This window comes from Colias eurytheme, chromosome 1 (assembly GCF_061535395.1).
Source record: "Colias eurytheme isolate Ceu_HAF_F1 chromosome 1, ilColEury1 Martin Lab GWU primary, whole genome shotgun sequence".
NCBI classification, from domain to species: domain Eukaryota; kingdom Metazoa; phylum Arthropoda; class Insecta; order Lepidoptera; family Pieridae; genus Colias; species Colias eurytheme.
The window spans coordinates 3,992,878-4,011,782 of record NC_142980.1 but is presented as its reverse complement, the minus strand read 5'-3'; the positions used below and the strand labels follow the sequence as shown (position 1 = coordinate 4,011,782).

Below are 18,905 nucleotides of genomic sequence, written 5' to 3'. Positions count from 1 at the left end.
TCCGTCTTTGTTGGTGAAATTAGCATATTTAAGGACTTACAATATAAACGATTCATGTGTACCGTCTGGTAGTAAATTAAATGAATGGAATTTCCGTAAAGCAGATTATAATGAATTATATGCGTGCATACAATCATTGCGTTGGGATGACGTTTATTCCTGTACTAGTGTAAATAGTGCCGTAGATAGATTGTACACACAATTATTTAATTGTTTCAATAAATGCGTCCCAAAAAAGAGACATGCTATGAATAGTTCACGATATACTTATCCGACGTGGTTCACTACGGAAGTTGTTACTAATATAAAAATTAAATATTTTAATTTAAAAAAATATAAGCAGTTTGGTCTACAGTATAACCTTGAAATGTTTAAATACTATAGAAGTAAAGTAAAAATACTTATCAATCAGGCTTATCAGAACCATATAAAAAAAATTGAAACCAACATTAAAGACGATCCCAAGAAATTCTGGGCATTTGTAAAGGAGCAGCGGTCATCTAGTAAGTTGCGTATCGAATATGACTATGATGGTGTTAAAGTAAGTGGTATTGACGCCGCAAATGCATTCGCTAAATATTTTCAATCAGTATTTTTAAATGAAAAACCAAAACTTGATTATAAGGAGGCTTCGCTTGTATCCGGCGTCGCTTCATCACGTATTTCTATAGATTACATTTCAAAATCTGATATAAAGCTTGCAATTCGGCGCCTTAAACCGCATTCGGCAGCAGGTCCGGATAATATACCGCCGTTCATTATTAAAGACTGTATATCAATTTTTATTGAACCTCTTCACTACATATTTAATTTGTCTCTCCAAACAGATACGTATCCTACCGTATGGAAAACTTCGCGTGTTACACCGGTTCCAAAGAGTGGCTCCAAAGTGAGCATTGAGAACTATAGACCTATCGCGGTGCTATCTACCTTTGCTAAACTACTAGAAATTATTTTAAATAATCACGTCTCACAACAAATAAGTTCTCGATTATCGGATTGTCAGCACGGTTTTCGTGCCCGTAGATCAACATCAACAAATTTAATTAATTTCGTCGACTACGCTTCTAAAAACTTAGATCGGAGAAAACAAATCGATGTCAGTTATTTCGACTTTAAAAAAGCGTTCGATCGCGTAGATAATGACGTCCTTTTGCGCAAATTTTCTATGATTGGTTTCACTCCCAGGCTGGTAAAATATTTTGCAGACTACCTCCGGGATCGTTTTCAATTTGTACAACTTGGTAGTTATCGTTCAGATCCATATGCCATCAATTCTGGTATCAGTCAAGGCAGTACCCTCGGACCTACTCAATTTCTGGTAATGATTAACGATCTTCCAGATGTTATTAGTTCTTCCCAGTGTCTTATGTTTGCCGACGATCTAAAATTATATTTGGCTGTAGGAAGTATTGAAGATTGTCAGGCATTACAAAACGATATAAATAGCGTCTGCGAATGGAGTAAAATGAACCGTTTAGATCTTAATGAGGCAAAATGTAAAGTAATGACTTTTACTAGGAGTAAATCTCCACATCTCTATGACTATAAAGTTTTGGATAAGATTGTAGCTAGAGAGAATTCGATTCGTGATTTAGGCGTATTATTCGATCGTTCCTTAAGTTTTAATGACCACATAATTGATTTATGCCATAATGCATATAAAGCCCTTGGATTTATTTTTAGGCAGACTGCTCGTTTTAATGACAAAACTGTTATCACTAGCCTTTATTATGCGTTTGTACGTAGTAAGCTTGAATATAACGCTATCGTGTGGAGCCCGCATGAAAAAATTTACACGTTAATGATTGAAAAAATTCAACGTAAGTTCTCAAGATGCCTTTTCCGGAAGATGTATGGATATTATCCCTACTTATATCCATCCTTGTACGTTACGGGGATGGTTGGAATGGATACACTCGAGCTACGACGCGAGCGCGCGCTTATGGTTCATTATTATCTGCTGTTAAATAGCAAAATTGACAATCCCGTGGCACTGGGGGCCTGTGGTGTGTGGGCACCGAGCTGCTCCGTGCAGTGGCGCTCGCGTCCGCTGTTCGCGGAGAGCCTGCTCCGGACGCGAGCCGCTTGGAGTGCACCCACCCATCATGCACTCAATTTGTTAAATAAATTTTTACGTGCTAAATCTGAAGTGGACCTATTTAATGTTAATATTGTATCGTTTGTCTCTAATTGTACCTTATTTTTAAGTCAGACTTTGTAATAATTGTTATCTTTGTGCGTTTTGGTATGTTTTGTACTGTAAGTCAAAGATGTATAAATAAATAAATAAATAAATATGAACCCTCTAAGGAAATTCAAAAGACTTCAGACTTAGCAGTGAGAATTTAAATTGGCTGATAATTAAGTTCTAGACCTAGATTATTATGAGTAAGACATAAGTTAAGACGATAATAGTGCCATAATTTTCATCTCTTCGTGGTGCTGGGATAATGCGATCAAAACTAAAACTTATGGAAACAATATCATTCCTATATTGAAAACGATTGTATGTAATAGCAAATTTAATTTACAATTGTATTTAATTAATCCCATGTCAACTCCAAGAAACCTATAAGTAATCGTTATTAATATAGACGTAGTAGTTCACGTTTTTTCCCCATGTTTATTTTGGGCAAGACACAATATACCAAAAGTCATAATATTATATAGCTTCTTACTTACAATACAGTATAAACTATTTTTGAATACTTCAAGGTGAAGAGAATCTAAATCTAAAGCAATTTGGCTTAACGCGTACATTGTTTGTCATTGCCTTCCTAATTAAACTTTTCTATATAATTAACTAGCTTTCCGCCTGCGGCTTCGCCCGCGTTTTCAAAAAAAAACCCGCATAGTTCCCGTTCCCGTGGGATTTCCGGGATAAAACCTAGCCTATGTCACTCAGAAATGATGTAGCTTTCCAACAGTGAAAGAATTTTTCAAATCTGCCAAGTAGTTTCGGAGCCTATTCAATTCATACAAACAAACAAACAAACAAAAAGTCAAACCTTTCCTCTTTATAATATTTGTATAGATGAGGTGTATAAAGGATATGAAGTATTATATTAGAGCTGTGGTTATTGTCACAAAATAACCGTTGACACGGTGATTTCTTACTCCACATTGCATTTTGTTAGACATAAGTAACTAATTAAGGTATCTATTGATATTTGTGAGTGCTCGAAATGACTGATAATTATTTTTATTGATATTGTGTTCGTAACGTTTTTAAGGTAAATAAAGTTAATCCAACATGACCTTGGTTTTTTATTTCATAATTTAATTGGCCAGCTCAAAGGACTTCGTATCGCTTCATGTGTTTTCTTTGAAATATATTTTTTGTTATGATTTTTGCCGATCATGAAATGAAATTAAATAAATCCGATTTGTTAAAGATGGCTATGAAAATTTATTGAGTAAGTACATGTTATTGTATTTCGACTTTCGAGTGATGAATGATGATTTTTGTTTTAAGATAAATTATCATAAACAATAAGTATACCAGTAGGTAATTTATTTTTTTAATTCAGTATACTTTAGCATGATTATAACTTGAGGGAACACATTGAACATAATAAAATTCATCATCATCATCATCATCATCAGCCCATATACGTTCCCACTGCTGGGACACGGGCCTCCTATGAGGGTACAGGCCATAATCCACCACGCTGGCCAAGTGCGGGTTGGCGGATGACACATGTCGTCGAACTTTTGATTCTTCGACATGTCGGTTTCCTCACGATGTTTTCCTTCACCGTTCGAGCAGTGGTGATGTTACAACATGCGCAGATAAATTGAAAAATCAATTTATTTCCTGCGCGCTCGCCCGGTCTCGAACCCCGGACTTATCGATTCGAAGTCCGAGGTCTCACCACTGAGCCAACACTGCTATAAAATTAATGTTCTCAAAATTATTCAGCAATTCGTCTTCAATACAAGTTTTAAGAATGTGCATAATTAATCTGTTGCTTCTCTGATCTGTTCTGAGGAGTTATGCTGAAATACCTATTAACTTTTTGTAATTATATGTAACGTAAAGACAACTATATTAATATCTATTGCACTTAACCTAATGAGTTAGTCATTAAAGCTTTTAACCTACAAGTTTTTAGGCCGAATGCGACAAAAGTAAGTACTTATTAAGAAAATAAACTAAGAATACGCCTCTACCAGTAGAAATAGAGATTGCTTTTTTCAATCAATCAGTCATACGCAAAAGTAAGACCTAGTAAAATATAAGATAGATAGTAAAAAAAAACTTTATTGATATGTCAATACTAATACATAATATGCTCCTGAATTAGTAAGAGCAATGTGTCTCAGGAGCCAGGAAAACCTCCCAATTACATCCCAGCTCTACCAGTTATAGATAATTGAAGCTGAAATAGAGTTACGCAATACTGAAGAACATGTACATTACCATATGACACGTCATCTATGCGTGCAAACCAAGTGCAAACTAAAACTCAGTTACAATTGCTAACTAGGGGAATGTGACATACAACTGAAATGAATGATGGACGTTACCGCACGTCTAGTACATGGCTTGACAGTTGCACAAGTGTGACGTCACGGGCTTCGTGAACATTTAATTAGAGGCTATTTCCGTGGACCATGTCTATTTCAATAAACGCTGTTCAGCTTGACATTGATTTTGTTTCATTGTGTAGTAATGACATAGTTTTAGCACAGAATACATAATAGTAGCTAAACGCTACAGAACGGACACTCTCCGCCTCCCGCCAAAATTAAACTTACCTCACCCCCGCGCGATCAGACATAAAATGGGCCATATTTTTCTGCAAGGACGATACGCAACGAAGATTGACAACATTAATCAAATTGACTTAAAGTAATTTTATTATTTTGGATTTGTGATTATCGTTTTTCGTAGAAAATGGTTAGATATTGTGCTATTTACGGATGTATTTCATCAGAAAAACGCGAATTTTTTTTTACGCTAGCCACAAATGTGCCAACCATAAAGCGTTAACACACACATTTGCAGTCTCTACAGTGTGACTGTCAAAACGATCATTTTGTATGGAGTGTCCGGGGTGTGGTTTTAGTACAGATTTCAGCATTACAGTACCTAGGTACTTTTTACCCGCCTGCGACATAAAGAGAGTTATGTTTTATTAGAATCCATATGACATTTATTTTGAGTTTTGTGGTTTTAATTATGTACCTATAAGGAAAATGTTAAAAGTGAATTCAAACTTTTGAACGTCATCATGATGAATGAATAATACCAAAGAATACCTAATGATATTTCAAAATAATACTGAGTAGGCACACCGATTGATAAGACTTGGATTTAAAGTGTGTGTCAACTGTCATGAATGAATGACTGTTACCAAATACTCGTTCTATGATGACGAAATAAGAATGTGCATAACAAAATAAATTTTGATATCATGCTTGTTACAAAAAAATTCTACTTTTTAAGTGACATATCACACTAGCGGATTGCGAGCGGTTTCAAAGCGGAGCGGGTGCGCAACGAATACGTTGCGGTTGCGCAGCGAATTCGTTGCGGACGCGTGGCAGATGCGCAACGTTTACGTCGCAGTCATGTACACTCATTAACAAAATGGAATCCGTGCTGGTTGTTACTTATAACTTGTGATAGTATAATAATTATGAGATCATTATTTTTTACGAGTTTCATAACATGTTAATGTTTAGGGTATTGTTTTATCTATTAAATCTTGGTCGAAATGCAATCAGATAACTTAATTGCTCATTAAGAAAGTTCATTAGTGAAATAAATGTTAAAGCTCCTTAACTAAAACAGGGCTATCTTATTATTAGATAAATAGCAGTGAATAGAAAATTTTATCAAGCAACCAGCAACTCACTATCACTTTGCTCATAATTAGGTTCACAAAATCTCTTTATAACATACGTTGCTATGGGAGAGATTATACTGGTCAGTCGTTACATACTTTTGGAATGTATGGTACATTCTAAAAGTCCTAGTAATTCAATTTTATAGCACCTTTTTTTAACAACTCCAGTTGTTATTACATCTTTAGTTAACTGTTAAGTAAGTGCATTTCCACAGTACGGTTAAAAAATTGAGTGCTACAGAAACGATGGAAATATTGAATGGAAGTTAGGCAAGGCGGAAGGGCTGGCTTTTGTGCGAGAGTATACAAAATGACGCGTCCGCAACGAATTCGCTGCGCAACCGCGGCGTGTTCGTTGCGCGCCCGCAACGTATTCGTTGCGCACCCGCTCCGCTTTGAAACCGCTCGCAATCCGCTAGTGTGATATGGCACTAAGTGGTAATGTCTGATTGACAAAAAAATATTTTGTACCGGTCTATAACTTTTATGTAGGTACTTTATGTAGAGCGAACTTGCAATCTGTAACTTTCTTCAGTAGTAAATCATAGTCTTCGAATAACGAACGTAGCACTAACTTTAAAATTTTTTAATACTAACTTCAAACAATTCATCCAAGATCCATCCAGTTTATATGTCTTCAAAACGAATCACTCAAATACGTTCAATTTAACATACCATTTTTAAATATCTAAGACTTCATTGGATCTTATCGTCAGGAAAAAATGATATATTTTATTGTAGGTTGAACAACTCAACTCCAGAAGGGAAATTGTAATAGTAACTACGTCGATAACTATACAAATAAACTGAGTACCGATTCCACACAAAGAGCAATATTTTCGAAGACTAATAAAACAATATTATTTGCCAATACATTTGTCCAATTTGCGTTTAATATCCTTACTTACAATGTACAGTCAACATCATTACAATTTGTTAGCCTGTTATTTTCCTGAACAATGTATGTCATTATTATGTCAGCACTGAACAACATAGATATTATTATGTACAAATCTTACTAAATATAAATCTCGTGTCACAATGTTTGTCCTCAATGGACTCCTAAACCACTTAACCGATTATAATAAAATTCGCACACCATGTGCAGATCGACCCAACTTGTGAGATAGGATAGTTTAAACATGTAGGTACCACGGGCGAAGCCGGGGCGGACCGCTAGTCTAATAAGAAGATATATAAATAAACAACGTCTCTAGATTTGAAAAAAATCTGTAAATCTTAAGTCGAGACTTTACGTAATGTAATTTGTAGAGATAGGTACAATGAAATAAGATATAAGCTGTTATATAAATAGTAGGTACTCACAATTACATTGAAAAAGTATTTTACTAACTGGAATTCTACGTTGTTGCCGAGTAAAAAATATTATATCTCTCGATACCAAATTCTATTGAAATCCGATATAAGTTGATTTGGCGTGAAATTGTAACAAATATCCATCCATCCTTACAAACTTTTTCGTTTATTATATGAGGATGAATAGAATTTACCCACCAACATTTCTAAATATAGTATAACCACAGATAATATAATACCATTACTAAGCATTTCGTTGAATTTATTTTATTTATTATATTCGCCAGCTGTCAGCTTCTTAATTTGTTCGCGCATCACGTAGGAACGGATTCGTGGATTCGTGCTGTAGCTTCACAGTTTACACAGCATAAGACTATAATATGTCCTATGTGTAATGTGTTCATAATATTAAGATTCTTTTTGTTCATATTTTATAAAAAAAAATTATAACATGGCTTGTATTTCTGAGTTGACTCTATAGTTACCGAAGATAAGATAGATTAAGATTAAGATTTTAATAAAGAATGATTTCCTGTTTTCCTGTATTTTGCGTGAAATAAGAAGGATTTCATTCACACATGGGAAATTTTAAACACAATTCTTATGTACATGTAAATTCTTATGTAACTGAAATTGAAACTTAGAGACGAGAAATAATACGCCGAAAATTTATGAGAATGGATGCTTTTCATATACTTCACAATAATTAGTAAATCGTTTAGCATTATTTCTCTAATATAAAAATAGTCCCGAGCTACGGAGTTGCTTATTACTTTCATATTTTAATTGGCTTTTTGTATTTATCCTAACTGCTACATATATCTTGTTTGTATAAGCTGTTGGTGCTCCAAGTAAATAAATAAATAAATATTAAACCACACTGTCATAGATTGTTGCATTTCATAGAGTCCCTTTATGGTAGAGCGGTAGGTAATAGAGCAGAATGTGGTAATGTTAATGAATTTGAACTTGTTCCCTTTGTTTGAAAACTTCTGCTATTTATTTCCATAACATTATGTAGTTTCTAGAACTTTCGTCTGGATCACATTTCAATCAAATTATAACAATTAAAGATTTACCTATAACCATGGCTATAACTTAATATTAAAGAGAGTAAATAGACTACTTCAACAAAATTTATTTATTTACCTAACTATGTACCTAGTCGCAGTTCTTATGTATCCGATTCTGATTTTAACGCCAAATTAAGGTTAATTCCGTAAAAACAAGAGCGATTGCTTTTTATTAAACTTTTTGTTTAATCAACACAAAAACTGATTGGTGACCTAATCAAACAAAATTTCTACAAGGTTTACACGACAACTACTCAGCGAAAAGTACAAAAACAGGTTCTGGCTATTACGTGTAACGTTTATATTACAAATAATCAAGCATCAATACATTATTGCGAAAGAGATTCCAGCAACGTAGAATCACTTATCGAGCGACCCTTCCAATTTCCTTCACACATATGGCCATTTAGGTTCGTTAAAAATGACGCAAGGAAGATTCTTTTATAATGCAAAAGTTAATCGACAGCGATCAGCGAAACCACGAAGGATCAAGCTATTTTGTTCTTTATGGTTATAAGACATAAGAGGGTATTACGTGTCATTAGCAATGTATTCGTAGGTGTTCACTCCACATGTGTACCAGTTTTCGACGGCAGTGATCACGGACAGTCGCGCAGTGTATATAGGTAGTTATTTAATATTTACACGAACGGGATTTTTGTGTGCAGTGTACCGTTCTAAATGTCATGGACCTCTAACACATTCCTAAGCATCTAATAATGTAAGTTAATTTTTGAAAAAACATTGTATAACATAACTATATTTATCATCAAACATTTGTACGGAAAAACCTGGTGAAAGTTGAGTGAAATTTTATTTGAATAACTTTTATTTCCAACATGAATAATGTATGTTTGTATAGCAATTGTAACTTGATAACTATTGTGTTTAGATGTATCGATATATTATCGTATTTACTGCGGTAATATGAATCAAGTGATATCAGAGGTGCCCTCTGAGATTATTTTGACCCTCATCCTCAATGTTCGCAAGAATATTTAAACGATGACGCAAAATGTACAATATCGTTAATAACTAGTCATTTAATTTTTATTACCTACTATGTCTTTGAGAGGCTAAGCAACGATACAAAAAAATGGCCTAAAACAGGTACCTAATTGTAAGTTATTTTTATTTTATACGTTAGAGTGAATTGTCTTCTAAAATACATAATCACGCATTACTACTTATGATTCATAATATACCTAATATTGAACGGTGTTCCATGTTATATATCAACGTAAACAATTGCGAAATATATTATTTAAATTTGAAGCTTACGAAACATAAGCGCAGCGCGATTATGTGATGATAATGTTTTTATTGTTTACTAGCGGTCCGCCCCGGCTTCGCCCGTGGAACATATTTACGTTTTCTCTACATAAAAACCATCCACGGACTTCAAGGAATATAATAAAAAAAGAATTATCGAAATCGGTTCAGCCGTTCTCGAGTTATGCGCTTACCAACACATTTTGCGATTCATTTTTATATATAAGAAGAAGAATAAGTAATGTCTAGTATAATCAAATATATAAACTTATCGTTAATGTTATAAAGAGATATCACTTGTGTTTTTGTATGTAATATGTGCGTAATTTTTTCACACAGAAAACTACACGCCTAATTTAAAAAATTCTTTCATCACTAGAAAGCTTCATCTTTCATCTAACATAGGCTACTTTTCATCTTAAGTAAATCTAGGCAAAGACAGCACTGCAAAATAGTATGTCAAAAAGAAGTAAATCAGGCATAGCCGGGGTTTGCTGCTAGTATAAAATAATATGACAAAAGGAGTGTTCAATTTCGAGTTGTAATGTAGAAACAAAGTCATGCCACGGTCCACCTCACTGCACATTGCACAAATACCAACGTATGGAAGGCAATACTTTAAAGGGCTACAACGTGACCATAAACCGGCTTGCTATATAATTATGCCTTATGCATTATATTAGCTATTTACTACAATATGATGTGTATCTCGGCAATTCTACCAAGTCATCGAAGTGGGAATTACAATTCAAAAGGTTCCATTCAAAGTTCACGCTTTTTTTCAAAAAGTTTTATCATTAAGGTTATACCTAATGTAATAACTAATAACCCATAATACTTGTGACTCACAATAAATAATTTTGAATTTGAATTTGAATTTGAATTTGAATACAAGGTACTTAGTAAGGCAGTAAGTTATACCTATTTCGTAAAATTATAGTTCGCTGAGTAGGTACTTATTTTTAATCTATTAAAATATTCATCACAAAGTAGTAACTTAAGATTATGCAGGGAATCTGCAAATGTACAAGAAATAGCAATAAAGAAAAAGGTGAAAATTTTTAGCTTTTCCAAAGTGGCAATTTGAATATTCTAACCCTGTGATTCAAGGGCTGTTAACCTTTGTAAAATCTATATTCATGAGTACAATCTCTTCTTTATGGAATACTAGCCTTCCACCTGAGGCTTCGCCCGCGTTTTCGAAGAATAGCCCTCATAGTTCCCGTCCCCGTGGGATTTCCGGGATATCCTATGTGCTAATCCAAGTTCCAACCCTCAATGTGTGTGCTAAATTTCATTGTAATCGGTTCAGTAGTATTTGCGTGGAAGAGTAACAAACATACATACACAAACACATACACCCATTCTCACAAACTTTCGCATTTATAATATTAGCAGGACTTTATAAAAGCTTTGATACAATACATGCAGAAATATGTGTATTTTTTGTTTTTAACATTAATTATATTATTCATCAAAACAAGTATATATACCCCGCAATATTTCGAGAAGCCTTGTCATGAATCCTTAATACTGAGCTCCATAATGAAAAAATATTGATCAGGAACTTGATACGCAGTGGAAGGTATCATTACATACATAATATCATATTATTCAAGTTTAATAATGCAGTATAGTATCTGTGACAATGCTGAATGTGAATAGCATCTACCTAGCAGCTGGCCTAACTAATAAACGACTCGAACACAGACTCGAACTAGTATTCGAAAACATATTAATCCGTTCAAATGCAACGTGATAATAATATGATAATGGTGTTCTTTGAAATCGTAGTAAAATATAAAACTCTATTGCCTATCCTGTGGACTATGCTAGTATTGAAGTTATGAAGTAATTATGTTCCTTTAGGTACTATAATTATATTTCTACATTAATTATTTTTGATGGTTTCGTTGAAACCATTCTCTGCGTCACGGGCTAATTGCTGTATAATTATTATTCATCACTACTACAAAATTTAAACAAAGATCGGCTGTGCATCACAAGCATAATAGTTAAGGTCTTAGATTATTTTACTGAGTTGAGGAGAGAGAACAATTACTATCTACCTACCTCTGTACAAGTTATTGAGTTTATACATTTGTTTGGGACTTCACGTACCACCTATCAGAGAATGCTTAGGTACCAAAAAAAAATATTCCAGTCTTAGTTATAATTGAATCACGGTTTATGTTGTAAGTATGTTATAAATATTTTTTAGCCAGGAACGGAACAATCTTTCAAACAAAAATAAAATAAAATGGGTTCAGTAGCTTGAGATTATCCCTGTAATATTATATATGTTAATGTACCTAGTTATGTAGCCACTGAACAATGAATATTTTCATGTTAGGTGTAATAAAGATTTTCTATAATATTTGCGGTTGAAATGACCTCGTGTTTATTTTAATATAAACAAAGGATATTATGTGTTAGGTGCGAGAAATGAAGGCAAGTCACTGTTCGCTTCGACGATACGCCTTTAACCTTTTAAAGTACCTTGTTTTATGTTCACTTTACAACGTGTAACCTACAATATTACGTGTCTGCAGGCTGCAGCATTTTATATTAAATTGAAGCTTTACCACTGTACCTAATATAATATACACCGAAGCTCTACTAACAGGCTTATTTATTATAGAGAATCAAATTTCATGAAAATTTAAAAAAATATACATAGGTATTATAAGACACACGAAGTTCTTCCAAATAATTAGTTAATTAAAATATGTAGTTTTCAGATAATTTAAAAAAATAATTATTAAAAAATCTTTCCCATTGGGACTTGGGTAAAAATTATAATCACACTAGGTTTCCGCCCGCGGCTTCGCCCGCGCGGTCAAAGAGAAACCCGCATAGTTCCCGTTCCCATGGGATTTCCGGGAATGCGTCATTTTCCCGGGATAAAAAGTAGCCTATGTCCTTTCTCGGATATAAAAATATCTCCATACCAAATTTCATGAAAATTGGTTCAGTAGTTTAGGCGTGATTGAGTAACAGACAGACAGACAGAGTTCTTCGCATTTATTATATTAGTATGGATTAATTTCCTATAGCACACACAATTGAAAATCCTGCAATTTACTGCTCCATACATAGGTTTTGATAAATGATAGGGGCATAAACTCTACCACTCATGCCACCCCAGCGTACGTTTATAATGCAAAACAAGTGATATATTTTATAGTTCACTAGCTTTCCACTCGCGTTTCCAAAGAAAAACCTGCATAGTTCCCGTTCCCATGGGATTTCCCGGATAAAAACTATCCTATGTGTTAATCCAAGTTACCCTCTAGGTACCTATATGTGTGCTAAATTTCATTCTAATCGGTTCAGTAGTATTTGCGTGAAAGAGTAACAAACATACCCATATATACACATCCATCCTCACAAACTTTTGCATTCATAATATTATTAGGATATTAGTAGGAAGGATAGGATTCATAAACTTTTTAAACTCCTACTTAGTTATAACTTATAAGTTATAACGTCCGACCAATTTATTTCATTATAGGTATTAACTATTACATACGTTTTTAATTAGAATATTGTCATTCATTTTAGTTTCCAACCTGGCGCCAAAAAATCATAAACTGTCCGCTGGTTCCATGGGCAAGAGTGGAACTGGCGGATTACCGGGAAAAAGTTCCGGTAAAAGCATTGGAAAGTCAACCCACGTTTCTTCCAGTCCCAAACCCAGTGCGAAGTTACCTACAATCACACCATCGACGTCAACTAAACCTTCACTCACACCACAATATACTGGAAAAAACAAATCATCTACCAGCATTGGTGTAATATGGTTACCGATACGCAAAAAGAACAAATACAAGGAATATGCATACAATGCATATCAAAACAAGCAGCGAGAAAAAGAAAGAGCGCCAACAATGTATAATTTGTAAGTAATTAAGAATTTATTCGTTTTTAAATGTATTGTTATGCACTTATTATTTGAATCTTAATAAAAGAAAAAATTAAATTAAATTCAATGTAAAATCTTCATAATATTATGTAAAAACAAAACATGAAAATAAATCATACAGCATGTACAGCATGTAGTGCCTATACACTGTGTTTGAACTATAAACGATGTCAATGTAGTTCAAAATATTGTTTGGTTTGAACTTATATTAGTAGGTTCAACTCACAAACTTACACGTTTGAAACTTTCCGACTTCTTTCCAACTTCTTTCCAATTTTTTAAATCTTCCCGCTCTTTCTTGTGTTGCATGATCCGCGTCTTAGATCCGCGTGAACATGATATCACCTACTAAATTATGGCCATAAATAATTTGACATCATTCTTTTTGTAAAATCTTTATAACTATTTTAATAAATTTTATTGGTATAATAAATCGATAAATAATTCATTTTAAATCATAAAAAAAAATAAAAGAACTTGTTTTTATGGATGGCAGGCATATTTGATATTACCAAGTCACAACAAATATTGACATTTATTGACGTCATGTTTCACGCAACGCGTAACTTATAAAAAATAAACAAAAGCAAACCAAAGTAGGTAAAACTAAAACAAATAATACATTCAATGTTCTAAATAATGATAACTGCAGTCTCTTGCTTCTGTATTAAAAATTAATTGTTAATAGATAATCTACTAACATCTGCCCACTGCCTTATAGACTAGAGTAGATAATTTTTGAAACAAAAAAAAATCGCAGTCGGATGAAACCCATTAGAAAAGGAGGGGAATATGATAAAAATGTAAGGAAAAATAAATTACGGTCAATCCGAGTTCGGGAAGCGGGAGGGGGGAGCTTTAAAGAGAAAAAAATGGTTTCTCTCGATTTCCGACAAAACTACAAGTCCTAAAGAAAAAAGTTCAATGGCAAAGTTGTAGGTAATTAAAAGTTCTACAACTTTTGTATTCACAATTTTTTCACATAACCTAAAAATTTAGGTGAAAAATTCAAAAAACCAAGTTTTTGGTCTTTTATTTCTATCTACTTCAAAATTTATTTTTTTTCTACGAAATTTGGTGGAAACTTACTTTATTATGTCCTAAATATACTGTAATTTATTTGATTGAAAATATTTATTTTTTCGCCTTATTTTGAATTAATACCAAAAAAACAACCTAATTTTCAATCGAAAAGTCACCCGTCAAAATATCAGCTTTTTTCAAAAACTTGGGGTGCCTTTTATTCATTGAAATCTCTACTTTCATATGGTGTAAAAAAAATAAACACCACCATAGTAAATGTTCTCAGGAAATGCATACAAACAGTGTGAAAATGAGCTTTTATTAAATCAGGCACTCTTCTCGAACTACCTGAAATGTTTTTATCGACATCATTTTGCTTTTGAATATGCTGTAAAATATTAAACTTAGAACAGATAATTATTTTTCTTTTGAAATATTACCGAAAAGCCGATACAAGAGAAGATATAGAGTTCAAGAAGTGTGCCTGATTTAGTAAAAGCTAATTTTCAGACTGTTTGTATGCATTTCCTGAGAACATTTACTATGGTGGTGTTTATTTTTTTTACACCATATGAAAGTAGAGATTTCAATGAATAAAAGGCACCCCAAGTTTTTGAAAAAAGCTGATATTTTGACGGGTGACTTTTCGATTGAAAATTAGGTTGTTTTTTTGGTATTAATTCAAAATAAGGCGAAAAAATAAATATTTTCAATCAAATAAATTACAGTGTATTTGGGACATAATAAAGTAAGTTTCCACCAAATTTCGTAGAAAAAAAATAAATTTTGAAGTAGATAGAAATAAAAGACCAAAAACTTGGTTTTTTGAATTTTTCACCTAAATTTTTAGGTTATGTGAAAAATTGTGAATACAAAAGTTGTAGAACTTTTAATTACCTACAACTTTGCCATTGAACTTTTTTCTATAGGACTTGTAGTTTTGTCGGAAATCGAGAGAAACCATTTTTTTCTCTTTAAAGCTCCCCCCTCCCGCTTCCCGAACTCAGATTGACCGTAATTTATTTTTCCTTACATTTTTATCATATTCCCCTCCTTTTCTAATGGGTTTCATCCGACTGCGATTTTTTTTATCTTTTCGTTATTTTCAAAGGCTTCTACCCCAGTGTATTAAATGTATTACAAGTTATTTATAATTCTTCGTTTAGCAACAAAACTTTTTGGTTGAAATTCCTTCAAAACAATGCAAGAAAATAACGATTTCGAAAAAATCATAAGCACATGGCGACGTTTGTCCGGAGAGCAACAGCAAGTGCAGTCAATAGCGCCAAGGTGAATTATCGGTTTATAACTGCACTCCTGCACTCCACTGAATAAGCGATTTAGTCCGACTATTGTTTACACAATATTTATGACAGTGTCATGTTCCAAATGAATACAAGCATCACAATACGTCTCGATTAGTTGTTTTGATAAGTAGTGCTGAATCGTTAAGCGTCGCGTGGCGAATACTAAATATTTGGATATTTTGTTTTTAAGCATGTCAGGTGATTCGTCTCATAATCCAGTGCCAAAGAAGATCGAGGAAGAAACCAGTTTATTAGTACCTGATAAAACTTCAGCTGCTCTGGGTGGAGTTGGAACAGTATCTCTTCTTCAAGACCCTCCTGATACTAGCACTGATAAAGACTCGGAAGAGAAACCTGGCGAACTTACACGAAAAGAAAATCCTAAGGTAGATTATTTTTATTATAATTGAAGCTATGGAACATTTGCCAAAAAATTTGTACCAAATCATTAGTAACTAGTGTGATAATAAATTTGTTATTCAATTAACAGTAATGAATCCACCATAATGGCTGCCAAAGACTGTTTATGTATATATAATATTATGTTATGGCTTGGATGGTAATAATAGCTTAGGTTTTGTTATACATAATTGTTTTTATGACTGCTTTCACAATATTCAAGTAAAACTAGGACAAAAAATTAAGTATAGTGTTCTATTGAAAGCAAATAGTCGAAAGTGTTAGTAACTATACAAGCTTTTATCAAAAAATTAGGTGGATATAGAATATTATGTTTTTTAAATCTGTCACATTTTAAATTGTTAAAGTGTGTTAAACAAATAGTTTTAAATTAACAATTGCAAATGCATGTATATTCTTCATTCAGCAATTTCTTTCAAGTATTCTATGTTTATTATGTTAAATTTTATTAAAAGTTGCATAATTTGATGATTTAATGATTACACAAAGATAAACAATACTTGTTTAATCAGCTTTTAATTACTGATACAGTAATACATAAGCTTTCAAGTGACAAATGCTGCTTGCTTTGTTTTACATGTTAACTGCAATAGTTGATTTATAATTTCAGGATGCAGCAGGTGACTCAATAAATGAGAAAAACAGTGATTACCTCGAAAACGATGAAAAGGTTATTATTAAGCCGCCGAATACAGATCTGGATAAGAAGGATAAATTGAGTGATAATGTCGACAGTGTGTATATAAAGCCAAAGCCGGCCCACAAAACTCGATCAAGCACTCCCACTGCAGAGGAAGACAGCTGCGGTATTAAATGCTTATATTATACTCTACAGTGTTGCGACTGTGTGCTTATGTAATTGCCATAAATTAGATGATAAGCGACTTTTGTTATTTATGAAACCATTGTTGTGTCATGTTTGTCCATACTTTAGAGCTAGCGCGCACGAGCAACTTTGTCTCCGCAACTATTTTGTCTCTCCACCCATGGGCTAGTATGAAAGTGCGCGCACGTAGCGACGCAACTCCCCATACAATTGATGGGAGAGACAAAATAGTTGTGGAGACAAAGTTGCTTGTGCGCGCTAGCTCTTATAATTATTTTATTTAAATACAGTAAATTAAGTGTTATGGATGGATGTGACATGTCTAAGAATGAGCTTTGGAATAGTTTTAAAACAGAAATTTAGTTTTATATCTTGTATACATCTGGCATGACCAGTAGTATAAACTCAATATCCATTATTTTTTTAGTAGCAGTAGCAACTGTAGTTTATAAACTTGTGTAAACAATATCATTATTTAGTGCAATGGTTTCTTAAATAATAAAAGATACTTTAAGAATCTCTTCTTTAGTAGAAAATAGAAATGCAATAAGAACTTACGATAGTTCACTTTTTTGGTCTCAATTTACAAAAATATGAAAGTTCCATATAACCTGAAGATGATTATGGGTGATTTTTGTAATCTAAAAATATTTTTGGTACCTTATTTCTCTATGCTTATCATAGAAAAGAAGTTATAAAATTAATATTTAAATACACTAAATTAAATCTTTAATTCATATTTTACAAACAGGGTATAACAAGAGATTTGTGCCAAAATTTTTATTTTAATGTTCCTACTCATTCCAGAATTTATGTGTGAACTATATTTAAATATATATTGATTAACATTCATTTTGATAATGAATTTTGTATCTAATAAAGCTCAATACAGAAGCACATTCCTCATATGATGTGATAATATTGATATTATATTTATACAAATGCGTAACATTTCTTTTTAAATTAAAAGTATCGACGTATCTGGCGGTGCTGTAACTCCGTGTAGTATTATTTTAGAGGCCCCTAATATAAGTCAAACTTGTCAAGCCTGCATGAAAACATTCCTCATAATTTCGTATTCACAAAATGCTCATGCAAACTTGTCAAGTTTGCAGGATGTGCCACTTTAGTTTTTAGATTCGAGTGATACTTTGTTATTGCCTTTATTATGATAAAATATAAGTCTCTGTCCGAATTGGAGTCTGCCTTTTGGTAATGTAGATTTTATTTTTGGAAGCTGTACTTTTGTAGCGTAATTAATTAATAAATGGAATAAGAATTTCATATGCTTTTTATTTCTTTGATATTGAATGTACTTTCTTTTTCCATAATTATTCATTTGGTTTATTCATACGATTTGTTAAAAATAAATAGATTATTATTTTTATTTTGATCTTATAATCGAAAAATCTCTTATTTATGGATACCATCTCGTATGCGAGATGGTAAAGATGCGAGATGCGAGTGTACCAAGCTTATGAGCTTGGTACACTTACCAGAATTATTGTGCTACTGACTAACCAGTTAAACCATACCAATACAAACTATAAGATATTTTAATTAAATTCCAAACTTCTGTTGCCAACAGTCTTATTTGAAATTCCTACAGATTAAATGGCTACGAATAATATATACTGGCCACCCTTTAAAGAATTATTATCACTCTCAAAACAGGCTTACATTTATTTTAACTTAATTTTTGAAAGAAGATTGTTGTTAGTTTTGTAAAACAAAAATATACTAAAATGAAGTAGTATACAGGCAAGTGGCCAATAGCTTGTCTTACCTTGTTTTTTTTCTTAACAATCTAGTTATGTATTCATAGTGAAAAGCTCATCTAATTTAAGGATCAGTGTGGATAATTATTAATTTGAGATAAATCAA

The 18,905-nt window shown here is 32.9% G+C and overlaps 1 protein-coding gene across 3 annotated transcripts; it reads left to right on the top strand.

Annotated features, from left to right (window-relative positions):
* The first annotated feature begins 8,722 nt into the window (after positions 1-8,722).
* Positions 8,723-18,303, top strand: LOC149910962 (uncharacterized). Of its 3 annotated transcripts, none has more exons than XM_090101480.1 (4): positions 8,723-8,874; positions 13,085-13,421; positions 15,966-16,161; positions 16,806-18,303. In XM_090101480.1, the coding sequence occupies exons 2-4, from the start codon at positions 13,129-13,131 to the stop codon at positions 17,052-17,054; spliced, it is 738 nt and encodes a 245-aa protein (XP_089957606.1). In that variant the 5' UTR covers positions 8,723-8,874; positions 13,085-13,128; the 3' UTR covers positions 17,055-18,303. The 3 variants fall into 3 exon arrangements, with proteins under 3 accessions (XP_089957606.1, XP_089957601.1, XP_089957609.1); XM_090101475.1 differs by having other exon boundaries at positions 8,753-8,969; XM_090101483.1 differs by lacking the exons at positions 8,723-8,874; positions 13,085-13,421 and adding an exon at positions 15,617-15,758.
* The last annotated feature ends 602 nt before the right edge of the window (positions 18,304-18,905 follow it).

Bases quoted from the DNA above. Each gene is read 5' to 3' on its own strand.
- LOC149910962 (XM_090101480.1), top strand. From the start codon at position 13,129: ATGGGCAAGAGTGGAACTGGCGGATTACCGGGAAAAAGTTCCGGTAAA. The intron at 13,422-15,965 runs GTAAGTAATTAA...TTTGTTTTTAAG, and splicing joins GCGCCAACAATGTATAATTT to CATGTCAGGTGATTCGTCTC. The intron at 16,162-16,805 runs GTAGATTATTTT...TTATAATTTCAG, and splicing joins CACGAAAAGAAAATCCTAAG to GATGCAGCAGGTGACTCAAT.